Raw genomic sequence first — 16,318 nt, 5'->3', positions numbered from 1 at the left:
TGTCACATTTAACACAATTCTATGGATTTCAAAGGTGCGAAAAAAGACAATTGACGTGCTGACAGCAAGAGGATTATTTTTACCGTAGTGCAAGTGGCAGGCGAGGGGGGGATGGGTGAAGAGGAGGTGGTGGAGGTGGGGGTGCTGCTGGAGTGCTGGAAGATCTCGTCCTCCAGCTGTCCGGGTGGGGAGGTGGCGACCAGCGTCTGAGCTGCAGGAGACACAGACACAGGGGGGGGTAAACAGCATGATCAGTTTTATAACGGTTAGTGAGGTTAGTGTTTTCCCATTAAGGTTAAGGATAATGAAGAGGAACATTTAAAAACAAAAAGGGGCAATACAGCCTGTTCCATTGTCAATATGTCTAAGAGTAGCCTTCACTAACATTATTCTTTTTTATTATACTGGTAATAAGATTCAAGTGGGTGTTTCTGACTTGTGTGAGTCCACTCCAGCGCAGAAGATCAGAAGTTAAAATGTATTGAAAAACAGCTTGCACAACATAATATTCTGTTAAATAGTAGGGGTAGTGGTGGTCTAATGGATAGTGAGGTGGGCTGAAGATCGGAAGGTTGTGAGTTCAAATCCCGCCCATTAGTGTGCCCTTGAGTAAGGCACTTAGCCCTTAGTTACTCCAGGGAGAATGTCCCTGTAATTGTAAGTCGTTTTGGATAAAATCGTCAGCTAAATGAAATGTAATGTAAATCTATATTTTTCAGAGACTACCCTTCCATAAATGATTTCCACTGCGGTCAAAAAACGAGTTTCTCTCCTGCTTGCCGCACACAAAGACACTGCTACTAAACTCCAGCTCTTTCTGGGCTTACTGAGCTCGTCCAGGTCCAGGTCGTCGTAGAGAAACTCGTTCTCCTCGAAGTCCGGATCCTGCGACGAGTCCAGGTAATACTCCACATCATCCTTTATAAAGACAGGACAAATACAAATATGAATTACATGGCTCAGTCAGGCTGTCATTAGAAATATTATGAATGATGACAATGCTCTGAAAAGAACATTGTGTGCAGTTTTAACAAGGAAAACATGAAATAAGCTGTACCTACAATTTCAAAAACAACAAATATTTGGGATACTTTGTTTTATGAAGACATGAGCGCACCTTGATCTTCCTGACGGAGTCCACCTGCACTGAGTCGTTGTCCAGCATCCTCAGTATGGTCTCCAGCATCCGGATGTGGTGACGATGCTTTTCGATGAACTTCTTCAGCTCCTCAATCCGGTCCTGATTCTGCACAGGACGGGGGGGGGGGGGGCGCGAAAAGGTGTTAATATGATACCAAAACGTCTGCAGTATTTTATTCTCACAGCATAAGAAAGTCAACACGGTGGGTCTCATTGTTGAAATGTATTATTTGTTGATTCAAATGGCTTTATATCCAGATAACAATGAATTATATCACTTTGATATTTGAAATAAAAATGCTCATGCCAGGGATATACACCGGCTTATTCTAATATGAAGCACAAACATAACACTCAATTATTCTTTGAAAAAGACATTTAAAGAAACATGTTTACAATTGAAAGGTGAACACACAGAAGAGAGGAAACATGTGAAAGGTTCAGCGGTTACATGTTCACTTTATGCATCATGAAATAGACAAATAATCACAGCACCACTTCTGATTTCAATAGTTCATTCACACATTACCGAAAGCTTTTTGACAAGTGTTCTGTATTAAGTTTAGCCTTTTTCTCTACTTGTGGTTTTTAATGTGAGTTTTTTTAACAAATCTAAAACACTATCTGGGTGTTTCTGTGGGATGAGACCGAAAGAACAGGAACACGTGGAGCTCTTATGGTCACTGGCTGAACTGATGTGATTATAGTAACACAGCGGCTCCAGCACTTTACGCTGTTGGGCTGCAGCTGGACTGCATTAGTGGAGGCAGCAGAGTGGAACAGATTCATGCGTTTCAACATAATATATATGAATGCTGCCTCAGCACATGTCAGGGACATGGGGACGTCTCTGTGCTGAGTGCATACATGCGGGCTCTAAAAGGCTACGTCTAAAGTCCCAATGTCACAGCGGGTCCAACATTAAAGGGATGTTCTGCAGTGGGGTTGTATAACACAGTACTCTACAGTAGGTAGAGGTCAGCACAACCAAGTTGCCACCAAACGTTTAAAATCTATATTTGTACTTTTATTTAAAATAACACAGCTCTAACTCCCCTTTCTGAAAGGGACCAACAGTTGTTAGGTGTTTTCAAAGATCCGGTGAAAGTGCTCCATATTCAGACGGAGACATGCGGAGATCTCGACTGCCTTAATCAAAGCTAAAAGTAGTGGTGCCGTTCAAATCTTAATGATACCCATCCCTAGTTGTCAGGCTCTCTTCAAAGCAACCAGACTCCATTGAAAGAACTGTGATTGAATCATTGGATAGAGGTTGTTATGGTGTGACTTTTGCCAAACAGAACTAATCCGTTAATACACCAAGGTCACACAAGAAGACAAACAAACTGATCGAATGCTGCTCCTGCAAGCCAAAATAACTGCTTTGTCTCAATGGAGTCTGGTTGCTTTGAAGAGAGATCAGATATATGAAATGGTAAAGACACATCAGTTAATATATCATTTTAGGTGGCTTAAAAGATGGTCAGCTTCTGCCCCTGTGCACAGAAGAACGCAATGTGCTGCAACTCATTTTACCTTTCCAAATTAGCCTTCCAAACCTAAGACTAAGTATAGTGACCTCATACAACACCACTTCAAACTATGTGAACTACCCTTTTAAGTAATGCGGGCACTCAAATAAGATGGAGGTTGAAAAGGTGTAGATGTGGAGTCCCTGTATATGTCCTTCTGCATGCTTCATCCTCAACGCCAGATCAAAGAAAAAGACTTTGAGAAAAGCATTCATGAAAAGATAAATGTAACTTTTTCCTTTTCTTTCGCCCTTATTGGTCTCATTTTAGAGCCTGTGTGTAAAACCAGAAACCCATATCAGTATTTGAAGATATAGCTAACTATACCAGTAACAGAGGCATGAACCCCTCTGGGTCTCCTTTATGTAACAAAAAGTCCTTTGCCAATTACAGAGAATGTAATTTGATGCCATAAAGAATCATTTAAATGACGTAACAATCTTTGTGTCACTGCAGGTAGGACGTACGAGTGCCGCTCTTCAAATGCCCTGTCGTCCATTATAAAGCCAGATCAGTTTTGCTATAAACGAGGCCCCCGGAGAGCGAAAGTGAAAGAAGGACACATTGTGTGACCTCCCCAGCACAGAGGGATAACAGAGGAGAGAGGTGTGACTGACTGTACCTGGGTCAGCTATACACAGAAAAAGAAGATGGATGATAAAGGGATCAGAGGCGGAGGAAGGACCCACCTCTTTGTCTCCTTTCTTTTTCCTGGTCTGGACTGAGAGGGACTCCACCTCGCTCTCGAACTGGTCCACCTGCATGTTCAGCGTGTCTATCGTATTCTGGAGGAGAACAGGAGCAAGAGATAATGAATGGTAGGACAAGGCGCTTAATTGGTTTATCATTCAAATTGTTCAACCATTCATTAGCAGCTTAAGATACACAAATCATAATTATATAAATAAGTATCAATTTAAAGAACAATTATTTTCAGACATTCTTTTCTTTCTGTCTATTTGTTTTATGGGTTTATCAATTCAATGTTTGGACTTTAAAAATGTAGAAAAACATATTTACGCTATAAATGAGTAACTCTCCCTTCACATTACGGTATGTCCTAATACCTCTCCATGGTTTAAAATGAGTTAACTCTTATTAGGAACCATTAACAGCTGCCATGTATTCATGCAAGAGGCTGCTGGTTAATACGGTTTTCAGTCTTTGTGAAAGTTAAGACAGTGTTTTGCCTATTTTCCACTTTTATTTTACTTTCAGTTCCAGGTTTTGTTAAAAAAAAACAGCACCAGTTAGGAGTGAAGTCACCTCTCCTCTTTGAAGGATACAGTGTCATTTAGTTGCATTAAAGTGGGTACATTGAGGTCCAGTTCTACTATCTCATTGTACCTGTATAATGACAATAAAGGATTCTATTCTATCCTCACCGTTAGCCACGTGCCAACCTCCTCCTTCTCCTTCTGGGCGGGGTCCACCTTCTGGGCCAGACCCAGCCCTTCTTTAGAGTACGCCTTTGTCTTGGTTTCTCTCTCCACTATTTTGAACCGCTCCATTTGCTGCAGGCAGACACAAACGGAGACAAAAAGACACACAAATCATGATTGAAAACTGCTGTACTTGTTAATACAAATGGATTACATACAAATGAAAACAGTCATTAAAATCTAGAAGCAGAAAAGGTCACAGCAGATCTTTTGATACTACAAGAATAAGGAATATGAAGAGAAATCTACTTTATATTGAGCTTTACAGCCACAAATATAGGAAATATCTCATTTTTATAAAAGTATCTGTCGTTTTAATAATCTTAGCTAAGATAAAGCTTTTCATTTGGAGAGATCAGCAATAATGAATGGAAGTGGCACAATAGGAGCTAATAGAATAGCTAGTGAAGCCAGTGATTAAAATCAATAAAAACTGATGGCCTGAGGACTTAAAGTGGAACTTCTGCACCCTTAAACCTGAACCCTGAGTTTTTCGACGCTGAAAGGCTCAGATTGTTCTTGCGATATTCTGACAACTTAACGAAAGCACCCTAAAGACAAATACAAAGTTTGGTGCCTAACCAGTTTTTGCTCGAGAAGAAGAAGTCTTATTCTGAAATGTTGCCGGAAGACAACAGAACATGAGTGAGAGTTGGAGAAGTGTGCTGGTGGTGTCTCTGTAGGGCCCCTTTCCTAATGTTGTCAAACACTTTAGCGTCAGTGGAAAAAACAAGAACTTTTAGTGGACCGATATTAACGACGGGGAATTGCCCGATAGTATTGCATTGCAGCGCTCTCACTGAAATTGGACCAATTGCAAAAAATGTAAACACTAAAACTTGGGAAAATAAGGAAGAAAACCCCCCCTAGTCTTTCATTAAGAAGACCCTTAGGACAACTCTAAATGTAATAGTTATTCTGTACATCTGTATCTATGTGTAGTACAGTCTGATGTTCCTTTTTCCGTGTCATGACAAAATGTTTGGAGCAAACCCCGGCTGCTTCCTGCAAGACGTGTCATTTCAGATCGACCGACTAAACCACAGGAAGTCCTGAAGAGCGGCTTTGGGATGAAAACCAACTCATGGAGTTCAGAGGGAGCTGGCGAGGAGCTGCGTCTCTCATTGTGAGGGCAGGTGGCTCACATTCAGGCCACTCAATAACCCTCATCAGGGCTCGTGGGGGGGAGCTACGCTAAAGAACAGGTGTTCAGTATCGGACCTGCTGCCATGTTCACCAGCTCTCTGTGAAGAATGCTGCAATGAGCCTCTCCTGTGTGCAGGTCTTTCTTTAAAGGCTTTCTGAGAAATTATTTTGGCAACATCTTCAGTCCTTGATGATAAAAAGTCAAAACAAAAGTAAAGAAAAGCTCTGGATCAAAGCCAGGGATGATTTACTGATGATTAATTTTATTATACATGATATACTGAAGATTTACCGTACAATCCCTTTTTCTCATTTTAAAACCCACAATATGTAGAATTCATGAATTTGCTTTAGTGCGAGTTGTAGGGGAAGCTTTTATCTAAGGACCATAGATGTGAACATAAAAAATGTGACTATAATAGGAACTACTTTATAGGATTACTATAGAATATAGGGTTATTTGGAGCCTATTGGGAAATGTATTGTAGAAGTGATTTAAAACATTCCAATGGATGTATTTTATATTTTAGCTGTGAAAATTACTTTTGACAGATTTAACAGAAGTTGAATGCAGTTTCTCAATGGAGAATAAAACTACTGACTCTTTCTTCCTGAAGACAATAGAGTGGTGCAGGGATGACGTATTTACCCGGAAGTAAGCTGCGCGTGGGTTCCCTCGACAAAAAAGCAATGGGATTTCTCCATAGGATTTGGTAAAATAGCTCGAAATAAGATCTGTGGAAAACGAACCTGTTTGATAAATGTTCAGCCGGATAATATCCCCATGTCTACCCTACTTTTCATTTTCCAATCATAAATCTAATCGCCAGAAGCAAAATGCTAACGTTGTGCTATAAACGAACTACAGCCGAGTACAGCAGGGTCGCACGACTTCAACGTCCCGCTAACTTAAGATCCATATTCAAAAATACAGATTGTAAATTGTATAAGTTGAAGCGTTTGTTTTAACAGTTTGCCGGAGGCAGGTACTTGCTTTCAAGCAGAACAGGGCAAACAAACTTAGCCGGAGTGTTTACGTGTTTGGCGTAATGACGTACAACGTCCTCGACGACTTCTGTAGTCCTATTCAGCCACTTGTTAACAACCATCGTTTTTCAGACACGTAAACTCTTCAAAAATCACCAGTGGGGTCACTGCTGATGGATTTAATGTCGTAGAACAAAACGTGATCCGTCTCTTACATTTGTGTCAAACACAGACTTTATTTCCAGCTATTTTCCAAAATGCTATGGAGAAATCCCGTTGACTTTGAGACGAGGGAACCGGTAGTGGTAAAATGCTAACTCACTTCCGGGTTTTAGGACTCGTCACTGCACCACTCTATTCTTCACAACAAACTGAGAACACAAAGTGTCATTGAGAAATATAATATAGCATGATATTATTGTTTGCTAAAAAGACCAAAGCTAAGACTTCCTCTACCATGCGCTGCTCATTATTTAAAGTCCAGTTATGGCTGTATGTTGAATTCTCATTCTAGAGGGTTTTCTAGAAAAATAAGGAGGATGCTGACCTTGTATATAAGATATATCAATTATGGTGAGAACATGGCGCCCGTATACAAGATGGCGCCGCGGACATAAACTACAACGCGACGTCTGAGCTCCGTAAAAACAAAGCTGTCTATGTCGTCTGTCGGTAATTTTAATGTTTTTTGCGAACAGAAATATGGTTTTCTGGCATAATTTTAAAATGTTACGGGGAAAATCTGCACTTTGGTATGAGGGCTCATGCCGAAAGTAAGAAGGCGAAGCGCCCCTGTTACCTGGTTTAGACAAAACCCTGTATCTGCATATGAATGCAGATACATGTAACTACAAAAAGGCAAATTGTCATTAGATGATAGCCAATGAGTTCATAGATTGCATTTTGGCAAATGTGTCTGGCTTCTTTTCCTTTCCAGGTGGAAAAATGCATTCAGACAGAGCCCACTCAAACTAAAAGGACCTCAAATGGAAACTAAAACTCTTCTCATACCAAAATGTACCAACATTCTGCATTCATATACCAAAGTAAACAGATATGGAGATCAGGTCAAAATACTGCACAGGTAAAACATTGCAGTGAAACTGGAACAACTTTGCTGTTTCCAAGGTCCAGACTGAACTTTAAAACTTCAAAAACAACATTTTTGGTCGATGAATTTTACAATAAAACAAACATATCAGGAACCTGTATAACACACTTCATATTATATTGGCTAATATATTTTTGGTAAACTGGTAAACAAAAGGCTGATCAATGAAAGAGTTCTTGTAATTGTCCTGGATAGGATATCACTCATTCCTAATCGTTTATATGACCTGGAGAATGTCAAATCCAGCTTTTTTTTTAGTTCAGTCTCCATGGCTCATGGAGGGAGTGTGATAATAAACATACTGTGTCCTACTCACCGTTTCTATGAGTTTGCGGTTCTCTACTAGCTGCCTTTTGTCTTTGATCTCGTTGGAAGCCACCCACGTCTTGATCTGGTCTCGAAGACGCTAGGGGGGCAGAAGAAGAAGGAGAAGAGGGAGAGGAACACAGCAGGGGGGGAGACGGAGAGAGAGACAGGTACACGAGTGAATACATGCAGAGACTCGTCCTCAGCAGTCACGGACGGTGAACTTGGTGTCTACACGCTGCAAACATGCTTGGCTTGGAGTTTGGTCCTCATGGTAACCCTCTGGCTGACCATGATGATATTTAATCCTTGACTCTAGCAGCACGCACACACACCTCTATGTGGGGGCAGGTCAAAAATCGATATCAGCAAACAAATTGGATTTTTTTCCAATTCCATGGTGAACGCTGGACACACACCAGACCTCAACCTGCTCATTCTGGCTGAAAGAAACCTCAAACACCTGGTGTTATCTTTATCTGGATATCCAATGAAAATGGTGGAAAATATAAAGTGAGTATTGGATAAAAAAGAAATTAAATCATCTATTTTGGTAATTGGTTTAATGGTATTCTTAACCCACAAAATGGTCACGTTGTTTAATCTCAATTTCTGTATGGCATGTTTTCTTAAAGGGTGAATGAAGAATCATAAATAGAGAAAGGTCTTGATGATTTCAATAAATGGATACCGCATCAAAATGACAACTCAAAAGAAGTCTCAGTAATCCAGTGGTGCCGAGTGCTCACTACTTCCCAAACACATGCATCTCCTAAAACTTTACTATACAATACATTTCTAAAGAAATAGTCTCACACTTGAAAAGGCGGGCTTCTCACCTGGATGAGTCCAAAATACACGTGGAATATTCTGCATGAGTTGTGCGAGTTCGCTAGGAAATGTTTCGATATTGTTTTGCTTTTGTTAAACGTAGCTCAATTTACTTAAATTCATGAAGACCTTTCTCTTTTTTTCATTCTTCATTCACCGTGGAGCCATGCAGAAGAAAAGGAAATGAAACGGGTCATTTTGTGGGAGAAGAAGTGTTTTTCTCTCTGCCTTTACCTGTAGCTTTTTAATCTCTTTCTTGAGGTCTGCTTCATATTTCTCCTTCTGATTTGCGTTCGCCGCATTGTGAAGCTGAGGAGGAAAACAAACCGGAGGGTCAGACAAGTACTCGTGCATAAACAAAACAGTTATTGTCCTTGTTTATTCATATATTCTGTAAATATTAATAATGACACAACTCTAATCAGTCTGCCAATCAAGTACTTTTCAATTCTGTTGTTTACTTTAGCTTTGTGCTATCAATTAATGTCATCATAACTCTATTGATCTGTGCAGGGAAATTAACTTGGTTGCAACAGTGACTATTAATTAAAGAAAAAAGATAAACATCACACCAATTGTATAATAAAATAAGCTATTAAATCAATACAAGTCATAAAAATACAACATTGGGGGTAAGACAAGCCGCTATGACTCAATTAGCTTTGTAGTGATTAGCGAAAGACTGCAAAATACAAACACAGCTGCACAATAAATACAGGATATAATGAAGGAAAAAGGGCAACTGGGATATAAAACACCAACGCATTGTGCCTCTTCATTAGCAGAGCAGATTTACAGTGTGTGCCTCTGTGCTGCTGCTTTAATAACAGCTCAGATTATAGTCAGTATCAGCAGAAATGTGCACCCTGGTGTGGTGGTGGTAGGATTATTGTAACTACTGTGACTGTAGCAGCCTTGGTCTTAGCCAACAACAATGGTGAGAGAAATTAAACTCAGAAGTAGATGAGGAAATAGAGTCAATTAATGCAGCAAAAACAAACAATTTCAAAAACAGACATTTTTTTATTTTCAAAAAAAACATTTACTTTGGATAGATGTCCTTCACTTCTCCAAATCTTGCCCTTAATAAATGAAATAAATGTACAATCCACAGATGAAATGACAAGGGTTGTATTCCCTGAGCTTAACAAACATACAGACAATAAGGGTTCAAAAATGTTGTTGATTGGCACACATTTAATCAATAACAGTTTTGTTAATCAATCATTATGCCAATATCCTCTGGCTCCAGCTTCTCCAATGTGGAATCATGCTGGTTAACCAAGTCTTTAAAACATTTCCCACGATTATCTTATATTTTAAAGACTTCCGGTTCCAGATATCTTTCAGACATTTTTGACGAGCAATGGGAAATAATTCTGCTCAATTTTCATTATTCAAAAAAATATTTTCTCTTACAATCTTAACAATCAATAGAAAATATATGAATCAATTTTTAAGTCTGAAGAATGATGCTTCCTTACCTTTTGCCAAATGTCTTCAAACTGTTCGACTCCTTCCGCTACTTTTTTCAGACATCGATCTATTTCACCTGCAGGAGAAGAGAAGAGAAGAGCAGAATAACAGACGGGAATAGGGAGTGAGTATAGAAACTTCAAACACACGGCGAGTATCAAGAAGCAGATTTTATGATGTACAAATGATCATAATTAGCTCATGCATTTTTATGTTATGGCAAAAACATACAGTGACGTTTGTACACTAGAATCTAATCCTAGAGTCCAAGGATGCTCCTCAAATTAGAAGAAATGTGTGCTAGTCGCTCGCTGCTGAGAAATCACGGTCAGAAAAATTGGCCAGACCTAAGGTCACAGCGACCTTGACCTCTTACCCATTTGGTTTATCCTTGACTCCAAATGGACGTTTGTGCCAAATTAGAAGAAATCTCAATATAACCTTTCTGGGAAATCAAGTTCAAGAGAATGTTACATCTAGTTGGGATGGACAACCCAAAACAACCCCTTATTGGCAAGGAGGTATAAAAACTCAATTACATTTAGTAAGTAATTACATTTTTATGGTAAAGTAATCTAGGGAAATGTTTCCGAACCAGGCCACTCCTGTTTTATATAACCCATACACAAACAACAAACTCTCCACATTAGCAGAGCATTTACAAATTGTGTTTGACATCCTCATGAAACATGCATATCTTAAAAGGAACATCATGCTTGTAAGCGAGAGGGAACACACAAACACATCTCCTGTTCAGCAGAACCCGCTTTATTAGCAGGCTCAAACTAATGCAGTCTAATACAGCAGCCCTGCCATAAATCCTTCATGAAGGTTTTAATGTGGAGTTTGTTTCAGAGAGGGGGGGGATTCAACTGTAGCATCGTCACGGAGGATGCCGTTTGCATTCATTCGAGATGTTTGTTATTTTAGTTTCAATTATTTAAATGCCAAGTTAGTCCCGAAATGTTGAATTTGCCCCCAATGAAGTAGGATGTCCAGAAAACTCAAATGTAGAGAGATACTCGGTACCAGAATCCAAACCATGGTATAACCCAAAAACAGAACAATTCTTTACATTTACTTCAATGCCTTAATAACCATGTGCATACTGTTTGCTCTTAGGCAGTAGGTCATTGTTACGTCTCTAGTATCGACTATATATTGTTGCGAAAATATCTCCTTAAAACATGAGATTCATACAAGAAAACATTTGAACAAACCTTGATTACATCACAATACCTTCACCCAATACATTTTCTGTACATCTTGAGCACCTAATAATGCTAATAGGACCTCCCTCTACTAACAACTGATGGCGAGTCATTCTACAGCTTTTGACTAACAGAAATATTGTTTTCTGGCTTCACAGTAAGAGGGTACATTATGTGATGGTGATCACGCTTTGTGATGGAAATCTGACCGATTAAAATGAGGAATTTCTGTCATCATAAATCTGTGTATAATAATAAGGATAGCAAACCGACGTGTGTTCCCATCAGCAAAAACACGTGGGTTTGCTATCCTGGCTCCAACATGGTGGAATGAGCTCCCCATTGACATCAGGACAGCAGATAGCTTACACACCTTCCTGCGCAGACTGAAAACTCATCTCTTTCGACTCCACTTCGAGCGATAGAACTATTAACAAAGCACTTATATACTAATAAAGGACTGGCTTATCTAAAGCCAGCTGAGTAGCACTTGAAATGTTTGGCTCTATGAAACCTGATGTACTTATATGATTCTGTTTTCTTCAAGTTTGTGTCTTCCTGGTCGAATGTACTTATTGTAAGTCGCTTTGGATAAAAGCGTCAGCTAAATGTAAGGTAATGTATAATTGTTGTTAAAACCATGTTGGATAATAAGTTCCTTTTTCAAGACACTGACTAACGTACTAACTCGTAACACCATAGATGTAGCCTCTCAATACTGCTGCTATTGTATTTGTGTTGTTCTGATTGTTATTTGACCAATTGGCGTGACTTGAATGCAGCTGCTGGGCTAGTGAAGAACAGACTTATACCTCATTCACACCAACGCAACTCCGGTTCAAGCTCCGTGCTAGAGCTTTTTAGGTTCAGAACCGGTTCTTCGGTTTAGCTCCGGCTCTTTTCACACCGCCCAGAGTCCGACTGGTAATGCGTCGTTGCGTCATCGTTTGCGTCATGACGTACCCGTTTGCGTGCCTGCTTCATGAAGACAAACCGTGCGGATGAAATCAGTTGCATTCATTTCTTATGGCTCTATCTGCAGCTTTTCCGGAGTCATTTCTGTGGTTTAGTTATATTCTTATAAAAGTGTACTCGTGTCAATTAAGGTTTTTTTAAAAACACAACTGCTTCCGAGGTCGGTCTTATTTCTTAAGGTGGACTGAACCATGAGTGTGGAGTAACAAATGAACTGTAACCTTCACCCAGGTAATAGCTGTTCTCAAATGAACACGTGAAGTAAAGTTTAATATTTATAGTTTTATAGATTTATAATGAGTTATAATGAGAGGTGATCAACGTGAATGCTCAGGTTCCACCTTAACACGCAGACACGTTGCTTCACCATGAGCAGAAACCTTTATGTATACAGTCTATGGCAGAAACTCTGAAACTCTTGTTAAGTTTCTCCATCGTTGTACAAACTGGATAAAACGCGGGCTTTTTGTTGTTGTTCAGGAGTTGATCTGTCTCTGCCATGGATGTGTCTCTCCCCCTGCCCCCGCCTCAACGTTAGCGTGACGTATGCGGTGCTTTTGCTCTGGCCGGACAATTTTTTGGTGCTTGAAACGAACTGGATTCCGGAGCTAAGAGGCTGCTCCGCTGCGGTGTGAAGAGGAAAACCCGGTGCTTTTTAAGCTCCAGCTCCGAACCGGCCCTGAAACACCGTTGGTGTGAATGAGGTATCTGTTATGCAAACAAACTCTAGTTTGCCCTTAAACAGCCTTGATGTTAAGACTCTGCTGCAGGTGAGTTATTTTTAGATAAAGGTCTACCTCCTCTGTAATAATACATTACATTTTGACAGAGCCTAGTTGGTGCTTGATCATCTTTCTCCATGATTTAGTGGAGATACATGTTGTGTTTTTATCATGACAGTTGGAGCATCACAGGATCTCACGTGAAGAGATGAGTGACGCTGGCAGTGGAGGGATGAGGCCTGTCAAAAAAGTAGCATTTCAGCCTGGAGCGACAAACGTCCGATAAAAATAATATCAAAGTTAAGAAAAAATGTCTGACAGCAGAGCCTGGAGGTCTTTACACAAAGCTGTGGGTCAGGTTCTGTAGCTTATTGTGAGAAAGTCAAGCTAAGGGGGCTTTATCATCCGAGTCCTGTGAACTGTTGCACGTGAGTCAGCTCCACTGCTACGCTAACACGTTTGAGTCCCCTTCCAGGATAACGAGGTGCATTTAATGGGTAAGTGAATACAACCCAATTCATCTGCCGAAAATAACCCTAAAATGTTTAACTGGAGAAGACTGGAAATCCATGCATTCTTTTTTTTAGGTTGTTTGGTACAGATCCTAATGAAAAAAAGAGTATTTATAGATTTTAAAGACCACACTATGTTCATTTGAATATGTTTTCAAATGTTCCAAAAATGAACATTCCATCTTAAATTGCAAATCATATCCCAATTGCTAATGAATTATGAAGCCCGTATTCCATTTTTTCTTCATTTGCTCTTATTTGAAAAGGTTAAAGGGTAGCAAGGAGCTCTTCTAAAGCCATCATGTTTAAGCTTTACCAGATGTATTTCTGACTCTCTGGAGCAAACGACCTGGCAGGATAACACGACTCATTAAACAAGTAAGTGTTGGCGCTTTTGACTTTTGTTTACCAGCCATGCAACCTAGCAGTGTGATAATAAAAGTACACTTTTCCTCCTGAGGTCACATCACACAACATGCAATACGAAGCCGCAGTAGGTGTGATCAAATGGGCTGATTACACTCTTTTGTTTTTGTAACTTCTGCTATTACAAGGCTTAGTTGAGTTCTCGATTCTGATTGGGCCATTTGGACATTCAGTGGTCTGCTCATTTCGATAGCAGACCGTTGCTAAGGACGCTTTGATCACGGGACCATGTGCAGGCATATGAACCGGCAGAAATAAGTCTGTTTAGGATTGTAGAGAGCACAAAAATGTCACTTTGTGATGCTGAACTGTTCCCAAGAGAAGTAGAGAGGTTAAATACACAGAGCTGGAGGGGAGAGAAATCTGCAGAAGAAAAAAGACAGGAAGTGAACACTAAATGGAACACGGTAAGGGCTCTTATGCTGCGTTCACACCGGACGCAATGCGATGGGGGCGGCGCGATTACATGTAAAGTCAATGCAGAGACGCGGACAGACGCAAATTCGCTCTGACGGCGAGCATGAAGCGGTGGACGCGGCGCGAATCACGCGGTTGAACAGTGCCGCGTCAAACACGAGAGTTCAATTTTTTCAACTCGAGCGTCAAATTCACGTGACGCGTTCTCGCGGAAGCCAATCAGCGTTGGGATTCCCTCTGACGTCCCGCTGTTGATCAGTTGTAAAGATGGAAGAGATGATCGTTGTGGCTGTCAACGGTATGTTTGTTTTGAATGACGCGATAAAACAAACTGAAAGCCGCGGTGAAACTTGAGCGACTGGAATGCGAAGCGAATATTCGCATCGCGTCCCGTGTGAACGCAGCATTACATTGTTAAACGACTGGTAATGGAAGATAAATGTGAACAGTCTTGGACAGTTAGTGGGCAGAAAACCTGGATCAGTACTGCTGCGGTTTAGATGCTCCTGTTGCTCAGTTCTTACCGTTGCTACGAAGTACAACCAACCGTGTTGTATTTGCAGGGTTTTTTAAACAATAAAATCCTTTCAAATGTATATATAGTGAGTCAAGTGGTTGATTTGTTTAGTAGGTAGCCGTGTAATAAGCGGTTGGGATACAGGTCCCCCTATCAACGGTTTTTTTCAAATCATTCCGGCTCGCTGTACATGATCCCTTACATAAGATGCCATAAGGGGACCTTCCGATCACAGACGCTGTTATTATTTTGTAGTGACACTGACGGTAAACGGTTTCCTTTGTGGTAAACCAGCCTGAGACGTAATCAGAACTCAACAATTCCTAGTTGTCATCAGTTGAGTCGTTTGCTGGGATGGAACCCTCACCTTGTAGTTTCCTTTTATCGGCCATGACTGATGACTAGGATGATGTCTTCATGCCTTCTTTTACTGCAGAAAACACAGAGGGAAAATGGTTAAGGTATTTATTGTTTTCATTAAACCTTTGATCATTAACATCAATAATATGAAATGATATGCACCAATGAAACCTTTACAATGACAGACAGAGATTAGGTAGAGATGAGAAGTGGGAGACACAAAGGGATATCTTTTAGAGTTAGCTGCGCTGAAGTGTCTTTGGGCAACGCACTGAATCCCTGATGATGGAGGTGCCGCTCTGACACCAACATTGACCTTTATACTCCAAAACAACCCAAGAGGAATTACCTGTAACTGAATGAACCATCCTACCTGGGACACTTTCATAGTCGTTTGGATACATTGTGATGTTCTGCTTTTTACTTAAATGTTTGTAGACAACACCAGAACACAGTTGGAGCTTGTTGCATTGAATGCATCACTTGGCTGTAAAGTTGTTATGAACAAATACATTCTCACAGCAGATTTGAAGGGATGGGCCGGACCAATAAATACAATTGCATGTAGGAAACGTATGACAGAGTACATTACATAGAAATACTTTCTTCATTATATAGTTGAGAGTCAGCAGGTTTTCAGACTGTACTTGATAAATGCACAAGTGAAGCTTAAAGTCTCTCTTCACATGGAATCACTGTCTTCATTTAGCTTTAATTCAACCATTTAAGTCTTAATAGCTTCAGTTCATTGTGCAACAGAATAATAAGTAGCTACTCCTACATGCAGGCAGACATGTGGCCTGGGTACTCTTAAGGGTTCTTGAAGGAGTTGTGCTTTAGTTTAATATCATTGTTCAATGTGGTTGCATTAACAAGACAGAAAGGCAGTATGGTTTAAGACTAAAAAAAGCTTGCAACAATGAATTATATTCTCTGTTCTCAGTAGTCCTTGCATGTTCTTGTATGTATCGCCATGTAGAATAGATATCATTGGTAAGCTTACACACTTATTTTGATCATTTTAACGTATCCTGAGCATGTCCCCGGTTCAAGTCTGACCTTGAACTTTTGTTTATGCTATTTTAAATCATGTCACTCCTCTAAAGCTGAAAAAAGGTGCCCAAAATGTCCATATATAAATAGGGAAAAAATCATATAACTCACCCCTATGTGATAATGACATAAACATGATTTATATCAATAATAC

At 40.1% G+C, this 16,318-nt stretch overlaps 1 protein-coding gene across 10 annotated transcripts in view; it reads right to left on the bottom strand.

The window, feature by feature from the left end:
• Positions 1-16,318, bottom strand: part of cnot3b (CCR4-NOT transcription complex, subunit 3b) — a 33,869-nt gene that overhangs the window by 16,315 nt on the left and 1,236 nt on the right. For 5 of the 10 annotated variants that reach the window (XM_034199698.1, XM_034199701.1, XM_034199702.1 and 2 more), the window contains exons 2-11: positions 15,119-15,181; positions 9,980-10,047; positions 9,542-9,577; positions 8,730-8,804; positions 7,675-7,764; positions 4,058-4,186; positions 3,362-3,457; positions 1,118-1,246; positions 828-918; positions 84-211 (exon numbers count right to left, since the gene is read on the bottom strand). In XM_034199698.1, coding sequence (XP_034055589.1) covers positions 84-211; positions 828-918; positions 1,118-1,246; positions 3,362-3,457; positions 4,058-4,186; positions 7,675-7,764; positions 8,730-8,804; positions 9,542-9,577; positions 9,980-10,047; positions 15,119-15,143 — 867 coding nt within the window. In that variant the 5' untranslated portion in view covers positions 15,144-15,181. The remainder of the gene's footprint in view (positions 1-83; positions 212-827; positions 919-1,117; positions 1,247-3,361; positions 3,458-4,057; positions 4,187-7,674; positions 7,765-8,729; positions 8,805-9,541; positions 9,578-9,979; positions 10,048-15,118; positions 15,182-16,318) is intronic. The other 5 variants (XM_034199703.1, XM_034199706.1, XM_034199707.1 and 2 more) reach the window with 1 other exon arrangement.

This window comes from Gymnodraco acuticeps, unplaced genomic scaffold, assembly GCF_902827175.1.
Source record: "Gymnodraco acuticeps unplaced genomic scaffold, fGymAcu1.1, whole genome shotgun sequence".
Taxonomy (NCBI): domain Eukaryota; kingdom Metazoa; phylum Chordata; class Actinopteri; order Perciformes; family Bathydraconidae; genus Gymnodraco; species Gymnodraco acuticeps.
The sequence above is the reverse complement of the archived record's forward strand: the minus strand, read 5'-3'. Positions and strand labels throughout refer to the sequence as shown.